At 45.6% G+C, this 14606-nt stretch overlaps 1 protein-coding gene across 3 annotated transcripts in view; it reads left to right on the top strand.

The window, feature by feature from the left end:
- The window catches only part of CASS4 (Cas scaffold protein family member 4), a 50547-nt gene extending 36316 nt beyond the window's left edge, over positions 1-14231 (top strand). For 2 of the 3 annotated variants that reach the window (XM_030913956.1, XM_010356690.2), the window contains exons 3-6: positions 264-365; positions 4182-4262; positions 5711-7021; positions 12232-14231. In XM_030913956.1, the coding sequence (XP_030769816.1) occupies positions 264-365; positions 4182-4262; positions 5711-7021; positions 12232-12639 (1902 nt within the window). In that variant the 3' untranslated portion in view covers positions 12640-14231. The remainder of the gene's footprint in view (positions 1-263; positions 366-4181; positions 4263-5710; positions 7022-12231) is intronic. The other variant, XM_030913957.1, reaches the window with a different exon arrangement.
- Positions 14232-14606: the final 375 nt, after the last annotated feature.

The following is a 14606-nucleotide window of genomic DNA, read 5'->3' as shown; positions in this document are numbered from 1 at the left end:
TGTTAACTGCTTCTGGTGAACTTCGCAGGTGAGGCAGATGCACGACATCGTGGGCCACCTTCGAGGAAGGCTGCCTCCACCAGGGAGCCTCCCACCCGTACCCTGCTATCTTGAGAGTGAAGAGCCTGCCATGGGGGGTGCCAGGTGACTCCCTTAGCAGTGTCCACCCAGCTGTCTCTGCTTTTGGGGAGATGACTTTGAACCTCACTGTGATCATCAGAGTGACATTTCCTTTTCCTCTGCTCTCCTCCTTTCTCTCCAAGGCCATCATCACGCTTCCCAGACCTGCCCAGGCCTCACTGCCGACTCTGCCTTCCCAGGTGTACGACGTGCCTACCCAGCACCGGGGCCCCGTGGTCCTGAAGGTGAGCCTTGTTCTGGGGCCCCGCATCACCCAGACCTCTGCGCCCAGAGTCTGGGGTTCTCGACCTCACACCCATATTGCATTTCAGCATTACCATGGAGGCCAGGGGCTCCGCCTCCAGAATACACATCACCACTCAGAGGCCAACTTCATAACCTCCTTTTTACCCATGGAACCCAGTCCTGCTCTAGAAAACATTGTGACTACTTGAGTTCTGAATATTTTGAAATTTTTACTTTTCATTTATAATAGATTGTTTTTTCTCTTTCTTTTTGAGATGGGGTCTTGCTATGTTGACCAGGCTGGTCTCAAACTCCTGGCCTCAAGCAATCGTCCCATCTCAGCCTCCCAAAGTGCTGGGATTATAGGCATAAGCCACCGTGCCCAGCCATTATTTATAATAGATATTTAATATATATATGTGTGTACATACACACACACACACATTTTTTTAAATGATGTTTTGAAGGATATGCACCACAGTCTTAACATGGATTATCATTGATTATCTTAACATTGATTATCTCTGGGGGAAGAAATTTTAGTTGTTGTTTTTTTTTAACTTGTTTTTATATAAGGGGAACATCAAATTTGTAAGACATGCTTCATGTGATCAAAAAATAGCTTTGCTCCTTTCTTAGCCCATCCAAATGCTCTGCAGTGGCGTTCTCCCCACCCATCTGCTATTGAGATCAGTAGCTCCCAACCTCTGTTGTACGCAAAAGCATCTGAGAGCTTTAGCTATCCTGGTGCCTGTGCCCCAACCCCAGAGACTGTGGAATCAGGCCTAGGTGGGGCCCAAACATCAGGATTTTTAAAAGCTCTCAGGTGATTGTACTATGAAGCCAGGATTTAGAACAACAGTTCCTGTCTAAATAGAATTCCAAGCAGGCTCTGTGACTTCCTGGATACTCACAGGTAATAAGTCACTTTAGGCCAGGCGCAGCAGCTCACACCTATAATCCCAGCACTTTGGGAGGCCAAGGCGGGAGGATCACTTGAGGCTAGGAGTTCGAAACCAGCTCATCAACATGGTGAAACCTCGTTTCTCCAAAAAATACAAAAATTAGCTGGGTATGGTGGTTCATGCCTGTAGTCCCAGCTACTAGGGAGGCTGAGGCGGGAGAATCATTTGAACCCAGGAGGTGGAGGTTGCAATGAGCCGAGCGAGATCATACCACTGCACTCCAATCTGGATGACAGAGCAAGACTCTGTCTGAAAAAAAAAAAAAATCAAAAATTTAAAAAAAGGTCACTTTAGCCTCGCCAGGTCAGTTGAGGAATTTAATTGTCTAGGCAATAATCAAACTTTCTAGTTCATTTAAAGCCAAACCTCCTGCTGCCCGGCTTGGGCCTGCCTGCTGGGCTGGGCTCCAGGGACTGCCTAAGTTATCTGCTGTTTCACCATCTCAGTTTTCTACCCTTTCTCACTCACTGGATGGTCTCAGACTTCTGCAGGGCTGCAAGAGGCAGGCAGAGAGAAAGGCCCTGCTCACCTGGTTCTGTTGGCAGGGGTGCTAATAGCAGTGGCCAGTGTGGCAAGCTGATTCTTTCTCTTCTGGGGCATTCGTGTAAGTGCCACGTCCTCTGCCCCCACTTCCTACCCCTCACCTCCTTGCTGAGCATCTCTTACCTGCAAGTCCCTCCAAGTGGGCAAATGCGCCTCCTCTGGCTGCTGGCTCCCCGCTTAGCTCTGGGGCAAGCAGGTCATCTCCAGCCACATCCTCCTGAGATTCCCTGAGCCATTCCTCCCTGGCTCTTGCTCCAGCTCTTGTGTGAGCCATGCCTGGTCCATGACAAACACACAAGCTCCCTTTGCCATGATAGACTCCAGGAGCACAGGCGCTTGCTTTGGGTGCAAAAGTTATCAATGGGCTGGGTGTGGTGGCTCACGCCTGTAATCCCAGCACTTTGGGAGGCTGAGGCGGGCGGATCATCTGAGGTCAAGAGTTTGAGACCAGCCTGGCCAACATGGCGAAACCCTTTCTCTACTAAAAATACAAAAATTAGCTGGGCATGGTGGTGGGCACCTGTAATCCCAGCTACATGGGAGGCTGAAGGCAGGAGAATGGCGTGAACCCGGGAGGCGGAGCTTGCAGTGAGCTGAGATCGCGCCACTGCACTCCAGCCTGGGCCACAGAGTGAGATTCCGTCTCAAAAGAAAAACAAAAGTTATCAATGAAGACACACTTGTATGACTCACTTCACTCACCTTGCCCTAATCCCAGTCCCACTAGACCCTGTCTTTATGTAAAAGTGTGACATTTTGTTCATGATTTTTTTGCATTATGATTTTTAAAAATATTGCATTTTAAATAGTATTTACCTTGATGACTGAGTTTTTTTGGTGCCCTCTTAATGTTGTGCCCAAGGTAACTGCTTTGCTCTCCTCCCCCTGGTCCTGACCCCGAGAACAGGCGAACCACAGCACGGTGCCACTCTAACCCTGAGAACTGGCCATCCAGGGCATGGCTGCCACCCTCTCTCTTCACCTTTCCCAAGCCAGAGTCAGCCCCCATCCACTGTGACCCCAAGCTCAGGGGAGACAACTCAAGTCATTGAATGATCCCATGGGAGCACTTGATGGTTTGCTTTTGGGGAGTGAAAGGCAACCCCCGCTACACCGCACCCCATTTCCCAGCTGAGGAGAGCTCTCAGGAGACTCACAGCCCAACTCCCTCTAAAGAAACCTTCCAATGTCCAACTTTTTCTCTCTTTATTTGCAAAACCTGTTTTGGTGCTCTCTTGCCTTGCTTTGGAATTTGTAACCTGTTTTTTGTATCCTAATATATATGTTTTACAATTATTGTACACACTAGATATATAATATGTTATATCATGTACATATCTCAAGCCACTGAAGGAGTCTGAGCTGGGGAATGACAATCAGATCTTTAGGAAGCGCCATGCCTGGCCCTTAGGTCATTGCTAAGATGCACATTTATCAAATGAGTCTCTCACACCCTGTTTTTATTGCTCTCGTGATGTGCACAGTGCCATCCAGCTTAGTGTCTGGTCATTAGTGGGCACTCATTAAATATTTGCAGAATACATATGAGTGATAAACACAGGAAAATCTCTACTGAGAAAAAGAAAGAAGACATACTAGGTTTCAATCTCATTTATCCTCTGGCTTAATTTTAAGACGAACCTAAGATAAATTACCATTTTTAATTTAGGCAACTGCTTAAATTAGGCTCTGTTGCCCCTGCCCCACTCCCCCGCAACCTTTGGTTGAGAAGTCTCTTTTTTTTTTGGGACAGAGTTTCACTCCTATTGCCCAGGCTGGAGTGCAATGGTGCGATCTCGGCCTACCGCAACCTCCACCTCCCGGGTTCAAGCAATTCTCCTGCCTCAGCTTCCCAAGTAGCTGGGATTACAGGGATGCGCCACCACGCCAGGCTAATTTTGTGTTTGCAATAGAGACCGCGTTTCTCCATGTTGGCCAGGCTGGTCTCGAACTCCCGACCTCAGGTGATCCGCCCGTCTCAGCCTCCCAAAGTGTTGGGATTGCAGGCGTGAGCCACCGTGCCCAGCCTAGAAGTCTCTTTTTAAAACACAAAGTCAATTGTTGAATGTATACCCTGTTATGAGAAGAACTTAGGACTGTAATGTCCCCTGCACTGCCTCAGATGAGGAAGGTTGGGGACCCGTCACCTAGATTTCCACCATTAGAGCATCATGACCAAAAGCACCAAAAAGTCTTCAGGAACTTGTGTCTTCCTTTGGGAAAAAGCACTGGAATAGGCCGCGTTTGTGACGTGTAGCCATTAGGAAAGAAACAGTCACGTTGTCTGCCTTTGCGGTCTTTCCCCAGGAGCCAGAGAAACAGCAGCTATATGACATACCAGCCAGCCCCAAGAAGGCAGGACTCCATCCCCCAGCCGACCAAGCAAGTGTAAGTATGAAGAGGTGCTAAGGTGCGGTGTTATGAACACATAAAAATCCTCTCAGAAATGTTATAGCTTGGGGCCAGGTGCAGTGGCTCAAGCCTGTAATCCCAGCATTTTGAGAGACTGAGGCGAGTGGATCACCTGAGGTCAGGAGTTCGAGACCAGCCTGGCCAACATGGCAAAACCCCATCTCTACTAAAAATACAAATATTGGCTGGGTGTGGTAGCAGGCGCCTGTAATCCCAGCACTTTGGGAGGCTGAGGTGGGTGGATCACTCGAAGTCAGGAGTTCAAGACCAGCCTGGCCAACATGGTGAAACCCTGTCTCTACTAAAATATAAAAGTTAAAAAAAAAAAAAAGATGTTATTAGCTCAGTCAAAAATTAGAATGCAAATTCCTCATAACAGAGACCTTACTGCCTTTGAGGTAAAACCTCTCATTGAGTTTGTGTTCAGGAATAGGACTAATTATGTGGTTTGGGATAAGTCTTTTAACTTCTCTGTTTTTATGGGCTGAGAGTATTAAGTGAGATAATCCTGCAAAGGACTTGGGACAGTGCCTGGCACAGAGCAAAATTGTATAATGGCTTCTTATTATGACAGACTTCAGGGGCGTGCTGTGATACAGTACACTTTTATCTGTATTGGGCGAATGACTTTATTTGAAATCTGTGTGATCTATGTTTATAATTGGATTCTACCACATGTGTGCCACAGACACACTTACACCCAAGGTCATTAGGGAACATCTTACAAGAAAGCTGGCATTAGGCCGGGCGCGGTGGCTCAAGCCTGTAATACCAGCACTTTGGGAGGCCGAGACGGGCAGATCACAAGGTCAGGAGATCGAGACCATCCTGGCTCACCCGGTGAAACCCCGTCTCTACTAAAAAAACACAAAAATCTAGCCGGGCGAGGTGGCGGGCGCCTGTAGTCCCAGCTACTCGGGAGGCTGAGGCAGGAGAATGGCGTAAACCCGGGAGGCGGAGCTTGCAGTGAGCTGAGATCCGACCACTGCACTCCAGCCCGGGCGACAGAGCGAGACTCTGCCTCAAAAAAAAAAAAAAAAAAAAGAAAGCTGGCATTTCAGCCGTGTCAGGGGGATGCATAGGAGTTTGGTGGATGGAAAAGAAAGGGTTGCAAGGGCTTTTAGAGCAGAGAAAACCAGTTTGGGTAAAATGAAATACAGTGGCATGAGTCAGTGTTCTGAGTTCAGGGAAAAGTAAACAGCTTGGGTGGCTGGACCTGTAAGCAGATGGTGGCAGACAAGGTGGAGTCAGCATGGTGGAAGTGGAAAGAAATGAGGCTCAAAAGAATTGTGAAGGACCTTGAGTGGAAATGGGGAGCCACTGAAGGAACTTGAGCGGGGAAGTGACGATGAGATTTAAACGAGGCACTCGTACCTTCTTTTGAAAGTTACTAACCCGGGCAACTATGTGTGGTTCTTCCACAGGGGCATGGTGTTCCCCTGATATCAGTGACTACCTTAAGAAAAGGCAGCTATAGCACATTACCAAGTCCTCAGAAATCGGAATGGGTTTATGACACTCCAGTGTCTCCAGGAAAGGCCAGCATCAGACACACGCCTCTCCCCAGCTTTGCAGAAGAATCAAGGCTCCACGCTTTCCCCAGTTCCAGCTCCACTTTCCACAATCCTCCAGGTGGCAGAGCCAGGTCCCTCACTCCACAACTGAATACCAGTGTGCCCATGCAGAAAAAACTCAGTCTTCCAGAAATTCCTTCTTATGGCTTTCTTGTACCCAGAGACACATTTCCTTTGGATGAAGATGTCAGCTACAAGGTTCCTTCAAGCTTTCTGATTCCTCGAGTGGAACAGCAGAACACCAAGCCCAATATTTATGACATCCCTAAAGCAATATCGAGTGTTTCTCAGGCTGGGAAGGAGCTGGCGAAAGCCAAGGAGGTGTCAGAGAATTCCACGGGCCATAATTCCTCATGGTTCTCCAGACGGACAACTTCCCGATCTCCTGAACCAGACAGATTATCAGGTTCCAGATCTGACAGCAGAGCCAGCATTGTTTCTTTGTGCTCCACCACATCCACCGACTCCTTCTCCAGCTCTTCCTCGGAGGAGTCAGCAAAGGAGCTCTCCTTGGACCTGGATGTGGCCAGGGAGACAGTGATGTCTTTGCAGCACAAGGTGGTCAGCTCTGTTGCTGGCCTGATGCTCTTTGTCAGTAGGAAGTGGAGATTCCGAGACTATCTGGAGGCCAACATTGATGCAATCCACAGGTCCACTGAGCACATAGAAGAATCTGTAAGAGAATTTCTGGATTTTGCTCGAGGAGTCCATGGGACTGCCTGTAACCTCACTGACAGTAACCTTCAGAACAGAATTCGGGACCAGATGCAGACAATCTCCAACTCCTACCGCATCCTGCTTGAAACAAAGGGAAGCTTGGATAATCGCAATTGGCCTCTGGAAGTTCTTGTGACTGACAATGTCCAGAACAGCCCAGATGACCTTGAGAGGTTTGTCATGGTGGCACGGATGCTTCCAGAAGACATCAAGAGGTTTGCCTCCATTGTCATTGCCAACGGAAGGCTCCTTTTTAAGCGGAACTGTGAAAAGGAAGAGACGGTGCAATTGACCCCAAATGCAGAATTTAAGTGTGACAAATGCATCCAGCCTCCCCAAAGAGAAACTGAATCACACCAAAAGAGTACCCCTTCCACTAAGCAAAGGGAAGATGAACACTCTTCTGAACTGTTAAAGAAAAATAGAGCAAATATCTGTGGGAAGGTGAGTTCAGAGTTCCAAGCGATCGAAAGAGGGGCTTCAATTGTTACCTGGAGCAGTGGCTACTAAGATGCTGAGATTCTTGTGATAGTGTATAGGCTTTGGGGAGACACTGGTTCCATCTTCCAGAAAATACAATTTGTGAAAGTAAAATTATTGATGAAATCTTATTAACAAGTCAGATAAAGATAGGGCAGCATAGGCAGATAGGTCAGTTGATTTGGATTTCTTCCGAAAACTTTTGGGGTTCAAGTTTACCATGATATTAGAATTAAAAGGGATTTTTCAACTTTCTTTAAAATCTACTGTTCGAGTAGATTTTTAAAACCTCACCACCAAGTCTCCTTGCGTTTTTGAAAGTTATAAATTTAGTCATTGTCAGTGTGTTTCTTAGCAACGGAAGAGGAAGTAGAAACATTCTTTCAAATTGCTCACCATCTGATCAGCCTCCAGACTTTAGCTACTCTTAGAAATACTTTTCTGAGGCTAGGTGTGGTGGCTCACGCCTGTAATTTCCAACACTTTAGGAGGCCAACACAGGAGGATCCATTCCTTGAGGCAGGAGTTTGAGACCAGCCTGGGCAGCTTAGTGAGTGAGACCCCAGCTGTACAAAATTTATTTTTAAATATCAAGGTGTGGTGGCTCATGCACTTGGGGGACTGAGTAGGGGTATCCGTTGAGACCAGCAGTTTGGGGTAACCAAGAGCTATGATGGCGCCACTGCACTCCCACCTTGGTGACAGAGAGAGAGCTTGTCTCTAAAAAAGGAAAAGAAAAAAAAAAGAGGTGGGGTATGGTGGCTCACCCCTGTAAACTCAGTACTTTAGGAGGCCAAGGTGAGCAGATCACTTGAAGTCAGGAGTTTGAGATCAGCCTGGCCAACATGGTGAAACCCCATCTCTACTAAAAGTACAAAAATTAGGTGGGCATGGTGGAATGCACCTGTAATCCCAGCTACTCAGGAGGCTGAGGCGGGAGAATCACTTGAACCCAGGAGGCGGAGGTTGCAGTGAACTGAGATTGCACCACTGCACTCCAGCCTGGACCACAGAACGGGACTCTGTCTCAAGAACAAATAAAAGAAAAGACAGAAAGAAATACTTTTCTGGATGAGTTCAGACGTTATAGAGCAAGATGCTTCAGTTCAGGGATTGTGAACCCAGAAGTCACTTCGGGGCTGTGTCAAGGAGATAATGTGGTGCTTTCAGCCCCAACCTTTGTGTTCTGCTGAAATGCCTGGTGGTGTAGGAGGTTTAACACGTTCTAGAAATTTAGATGTTTAAAATTGACATACACATATATATAACGCTAACAAAGCTGTGTGGGTCATCATATCAGGCCATGTTGACAGGCAAAATTCAGCCTTTGGGTGGCCCAAGTCTCCTTGGTTGAGAAAAGGAATCAGTAATCAGTAGGCAGAACTATCAACAGAAAACATAAGAAAGAATGCTCAAGTCTAAAGTGAACTTAAACAGTTCCACAGTAGTGTTAAAACACCACTCCATTTGGTAATTTGAAGGAATTGTATTTTTCAGACATTGCCTAACTTAGAAAAGAAAGAGAAACCTATCTTGGAACAAAGGTTAGATGAAAACAAAGACTTAGGAACCATGGTAAGCTGTAGCACTCACTCTCTAAAGCTTCTGATTCATACGCTTTATTGCTAGATTCGTCTCATCATGCTATGGAAAGCTCAACATTACAGCCATGACCCACATGGGCGAGAGTTAGTTTTTGTGATTCTTTGTCCTTTATTTTAGCAAGAGAGTCCTGGAGATCAGTGAGTCTAACGAACGAACCCCAGGGAATGGAAGTGAAGCATTAACCATTAATGAAATGACTCTAGGCGCTCTGCGAGGTTGTTGTGGGTGGTACTGACCAGGCTAAATAGGACTGACTCAACTGCTCTTTGACATTCTGATTTAATGTTTCTGATTACAACAGCAAATCTTGATTTGGGGCTTATATATCTTCAACACCTCTTTTACACTTGATGTTCTTCCTTTAAAAAAAAAAAAGTCAAAGATGTTATCATTGTGCTTATTTTTATTGGTTTCCTTCTATTTGTGGTAAATGACAGTAGTTTTCCATTTACCATTTTTCACAGTTTCCTTTAAATTAATGTAAGTAAAAGCAATGGGTCCATTTAAAGAAAAGGAATGAAGCCAGTAGAGGTTAAGAGGAAGGTGGAAAGAGTATAACTTGTAAAGGTTGTAAAGGTTGTCTCTGAATAACTGAAGCTTGGGAAACTTACTTAGGTTATAGGGCAGACGGGGTAGAGGGTGGAAGAAAAGGATGTCCAATGACTAGGATAAGGTCACGTACCTTCTCAGAGGCAAACTAGGACCAGAATTCAGGCCTCCTGATGCTCAGGTCGCCAAACCCCAAACACTAGTCTTTGGGCCTGCCATATTGCTAACAGTCATGTTATTTTGTTCAACATTAAGTATGCCTTAGATTAGTGGTTCTCAAATTTGAGTGTATCACAATCACCTATGAGGTCTGTTAAAACTCACATGGCTGGTTGGGTGCAGTGGCTCACGCCTGTAATCCCAGCACTTTGGGAGGTTGAGGCAGGTGGATCACCTGAGGTGAGGAGTTCGAGATCAGCCTGGCCAACATGGTGAAACCCCGTATCTAAAAATACAAAAAATTAGCTGGGTGTGGTGGCGGGCACCTGTAATCCCAGCTACTCGGGAGGCTGAGGCAGGAGAATTGCTTCAACCCGGAAAGCGGAGGTTGCAGTGAGCTGAGATTGTGCCACTGCACTCCAACCTCGGCAACAAGAACAAGACTCTGTCTCAAGAAAACAAACAAACAAAAAAAACTTGCATGGCTGGGCCCCACTCTCAGAATTTTTGATTTAGTAAGTCTGGGGTGGAGCATAGTAATGCGCATTTTCTAGCAAGTTTGCAGGTGATGTTCTGGTCCAAGGACCTCACTTAGAAAGCCCCCTCTTTAGAGTGACAGCACTTCTCAGTGGAGGTCCATGGCACCATTGGCCACTGGGTGGACAGTTCTCCGTTGCGTGGGATGAACTATTCAGCATCCCAGAATCCTGCCCGCTCACTGCCTATAGAAGTCCCTAGTCAATGCAGTAATCAAAACTATCTCTACACATTTCCAGCACCCCAAGTTAAGAATCATAGTACATTTTTCACCTCCCTACAGTTAATATTTTCACTTACGATGCTCATAATCTGATGTCTACCTCATTACTTCTCATTATTTCTAAGCTCTTCTTTTTTTTTTTTTTTTTTTTTTTTTTTTTTGAGATGGAGTCTTGCTCTGTTACCCAGGTGGGAGTGCAGTGGCGTGATCTCGGTCACTGCAACCTCTGCCTCACAGGTTCAAGCGATTCTCCTGCCTCAGCCTCCTGAGTAGCTGGGACTATAGGTGTGCACCACCATGCCTGGCTGATTTTTGTATTTTTAATAGAGACAGAGAGTCACCATGTTGGCAAGGCTCATCTCGAACTCCTGACCTCAAGTAACCCTCCTGCCTCAGTCTCCCAAAGTGCTGGGATTATAGGCGTGAGTCACCGTGCCCAGCTACCTTCTGTCTTTTTTTTTTTTTTTTTTTTGGAGACAGGGTTTTGCTCTATTGCTGCGGCTGTAGTGCAGTGGTGAGATCATGGCTCACTGCAGCCTCCACCACCCAGGTTCAATTGATTCTCCCACCTCAGCCTCACAAGTAGCTGAGACCACAGGCCCACACCGCCATACCCAGCTAATTTTTGTTTTGTTTTGTTTTTGGTAGAGACAGAGTTTCATATGTTGCCAAGGCTAGTCTCGAACTCCTAGGGTTAAGCAATCCTCCTGCCTTGGCCTCCCAAAGGGCTGGGATTTCAGGTGTGGGTCACTGCACTCAACCTGCTTCATTCTTATACTCCCTGCTTCCAAGAGTCCATCTGAACTGACATCTCAATCTTGCCTTCACTTTCTATGACAAAGACAATCATTGTTTTCATTTTCCAAATATGCAATTCTAATAATGAATGTGCTTCTTCAAAGTATGCTTTCCTCCTCCTTGTCTAACTTCCCCTCCAACCCTACCGGCCCCTGGAGACATAACCCCCTCCTGAAAATAATCAGTTTTATGCCATATCTGTCTAAATGCTTCCGGCCTGTGAATTTTGAGATCATAGGTAAATGCAAGAGTGTGAAATTTAATGGAAAGAAAGCGAGTTTCAGACCTAGAGCTCCAGATCTCTGATGTGCTAATGGAATGGCCAGAGGCAGCCTTTCCTCTTCTCTGAGCTTCACCTTTCAATTGTTACCTGGAGTTGTGGCCACTAAGTTAGGTACTGAAAATCTTTGAGAGTATATAGGATTTGGGAGATGTTAGTTCCATTTTCCACGAAATAAAATTCATGAATGTAAAATGTTGATGAAACCTTATTAGCAAATATGATAAATATTTTAATAATAAGGCAAAAAATAATATTAAGGCAGATAGGTCAGGGTATTTGGTTTCTTCTGGAAATGTTGGGTGTTCTGGTATACCTCTGATATTGAAATCAGAGAGGATTTTTGGATTTTTAAATGTTTTTAAATCTGTTCTTTGAGAACATTTTAAAACTCACCAACAAGTTTTCCTGAATTTTTAAAAGTTAAACATTTAGCTGGGTACAGTGGCTCACACCTGTAATCCCAGGACTTTAGGAGGCTGAGGTGGGCGGATCATTTGAGATCAGGAGTTCAAAACCAGTCTGGCCAACATGGTGAAACCCCGTCTCTACTAAAAATACAAAAATTAGCCGGGCATGGTGGCAGGTGCCTATAAACCCAGCTACTCAGGAGGCTGAGGCAGGAGAATTGCTCGAACCCAGAAGGCAGAGGTTGCAATAAGCTGAGATCACACCACTGTACTCCAGCCTGGAAGACAAAGCAAGACTCTGTCTCAAAAAAAAAAAAAATTATAGTTATTGCCAATGTGTTTCTTAAAATGGGTTTCTTATGGTTGGTTTATTGAGATGATTGAATAAAATTATATGTATGTATTACAATATAAGATTGTATATATTATATGTTACGATGCTTTGAAAACATTAATTTGTTAGACAACTGTTGCAGTATTGGGCTTCCCAAACCAAACCATGCTTTCTTTAAAAAAATAAAAGGTCTTGCAAATCTAGCCAAAACAGGAAAGGGCACGCAGCCACAGCCCATTGATTGAGTCTCCTATCTATTTTCTTCCTTCCCTTCTATAGAATCCTGGCCCTCTTATACCCCAGCCTTCAAGTCAACAGACTCCTGAGAGGAAACACCACCTGTCTGAACACTGCCGGCTCTACTTTGGGGCGCTCTTCAAAGCCATCAGCGCATTTCATGGCGGCCTCAGCAGCAGCCAGCCTGCGGAGATCATCACTCAGAGCAAGCTGGTCATCACGGTGGGCCAGAAGCTGGTGGACACGCTGTGCATGGAGACCCAGGAGAGGGACGTGCGCAACGAGATCCTCCGCGGCAGCAGTCACCTCTGCAGCCTGCTCAAGGACGTAGCGCTGGCCACTAAGAATGCCGTGCTCACGTACCCCAGCCCTGCCGCGCTGGGGCACCTCCAGGCGGAGGCTGAGAAGCTGGAGCGACACACGCGGCAGTTCAGAGGGACATTGGGATGAGGACTCTCTACCTCCCTTCCTCCTCTGCTCACCTCTCAGCTTCACACCCACAACTTGTGCAACTCTGTCCTATGGGAAAAGCCAGCCGAGGCATACACTGATCAGCTGAAACAGACCTGGTACCCAAAGACCCAAAGCTGGTAGCACCAAGTGGCTAAGCAACCCCGGGGCACTGACTTACCCCACAGGGGGTCAGGAAAGAGAGTCCAGAACCCAGAAGGCAGAGGCTGCAGTAAGCTGAGATCACACCACTGCACTCCAGCCTCACTCCAGTATGAGGTAAAGACCTTGTGAAGTTTAGCATATATGGAGTATGCAGTATCAGCTTGAAGTGACTTCGTAGAAATAATATTTTATATTGATTAAATGTGTGCATGTTTTGTTTGTTTGTTTTTTGAGACAAAGTCTCACTCTGTCACACAGGCTGGAGGGCAGTGGCGCCATCTCAGCTCACTGCAACGTCTGCCTTCCGGGTTGAAGCATTTCTCCTGCCTCAGCCTCCCGAGTAGCTAGGACTACAGGCATGCACCACCATGCCCAACTAATCTTTGTATTTTTTTTTTAATGAAAGGTCTCACATATTTATTACTGAACCCAGCTAACCAATGCATTCATAACAGATTCAGAGAGAAAAAATATATTCCCAATAAAACATGTACAACTCTCCAGAGAGTGGTGACATTTTCAGCTTGATGTGGTAACATGACTGTGACCTTCAGACAGCATAAATGTGTGTGCCGTCTCATGTGCAATTCCTTATAGGCCCACCTTGGTTCTTCTCCAATGTCTCCTCTTGGAGTTGTACTTGATATTATTACCAGTTTTCATCTGAATCCACTGGGGAGTGGGGCGATTTTGTTTTCGCTTCTTGGTCAGGAATCACAATCCTGAAAGTCTTATGAGAAGACATGGCAAGAAGCAGAGTCAAGCACACACCACAATGGCAGAGAAAGGAAGAGCTAATTTTTGTATTTTTAGTAGAGATGGGTTTTCACTATGTTAACCAGGCTGGTCTGGAACTCCTGACCTCAGGCCATCCCCCACCTTGGCCTCCCAAAGTGCTGGGATTACAGGCGTGAGCCACCATTCCCGGCATGTACGTGTTTTAAATTCACTCATTTAACATTTATTTATTGGATGCCTACTACATGCCAAGTTCTAGGTGCTGGAGACATAACAGTGTAGCAGAGGCCTTGCCCTCGTGGAACCTACAATCTAGTAGGGGAGTCAGACAGTAAAGTGATGAAGAAATACATACACAGTATAGCAGGTGCCAGGAAAAACGTAAGTTGGCGAAGCACAAGAGAAATTGTTTTTAAATGGTTAATTTTTATTGCATTCATTAGAAAATAGAGTAAGTTTTTTTTGTTGTTTTGAATTGAATTAGTTCTGTGAGATTGGTACAAATTATGTATGTGTCTTGGTACAAATTATGTATGTGTCTTGCACCCATAAATATATATTTTTGCTGTGTTACTTTAACCTAAAGATAGATGTTATATTTACAACATAACATGATCTGTTGGGTTCTCTATTAATTTATTTCATTCATTACAGATTCTGGGTTGATAAATTCTGCTCAGTTTGAAAAATTTTATATTTTGTCTCAAATCTGTTACAATGTATATTGGTTGGTGCAAAAGTAATTGCAGCTTTTGCCATGGAAAGTAATGCGGTTTTTGCCATGGAAAGTAATGGCAAAACCACAATTGCCTTTGCATCACCCTAATAATATTAAATACAGTCATGACTTTAAACATCATTTGCAGCATTCTTTTTTTTGGAAAAGTCTCTGTCACCCAAGTGAAGCCTCCAATGTTTACTTTTGTCATTCCAGTGCTTCTCCCTGAAGTCTGCAGGGAAATGGGGTAGAGGCCATGCTCTTAGGCACCGGATTGGTACTGGAAAACAAAGCTATCACCTGTGGTGGTGCAGACAGGAAGGCGTGGTGTGGACAGGAGGCCCAC

Source organism: Rhinopithecus roxellana, chromosome 13 (genome assembly GCF_007565055.1).
Source record: "Rhinopithecus roxellana isolate Shanxi Qingling chromosome 13, ASM756505v1, whole genome shotgun sequence".
NCBI classification, from domain to species: Eukaryota; Metazoa; Chordata; class Mammalia; order Primates; family Cercopithecidae; genus Rhinopithecus; species Rhinopithecus roxellana.
This window is presented reverse-complemented; position numbering and strand designations above follow the sequence as displayed.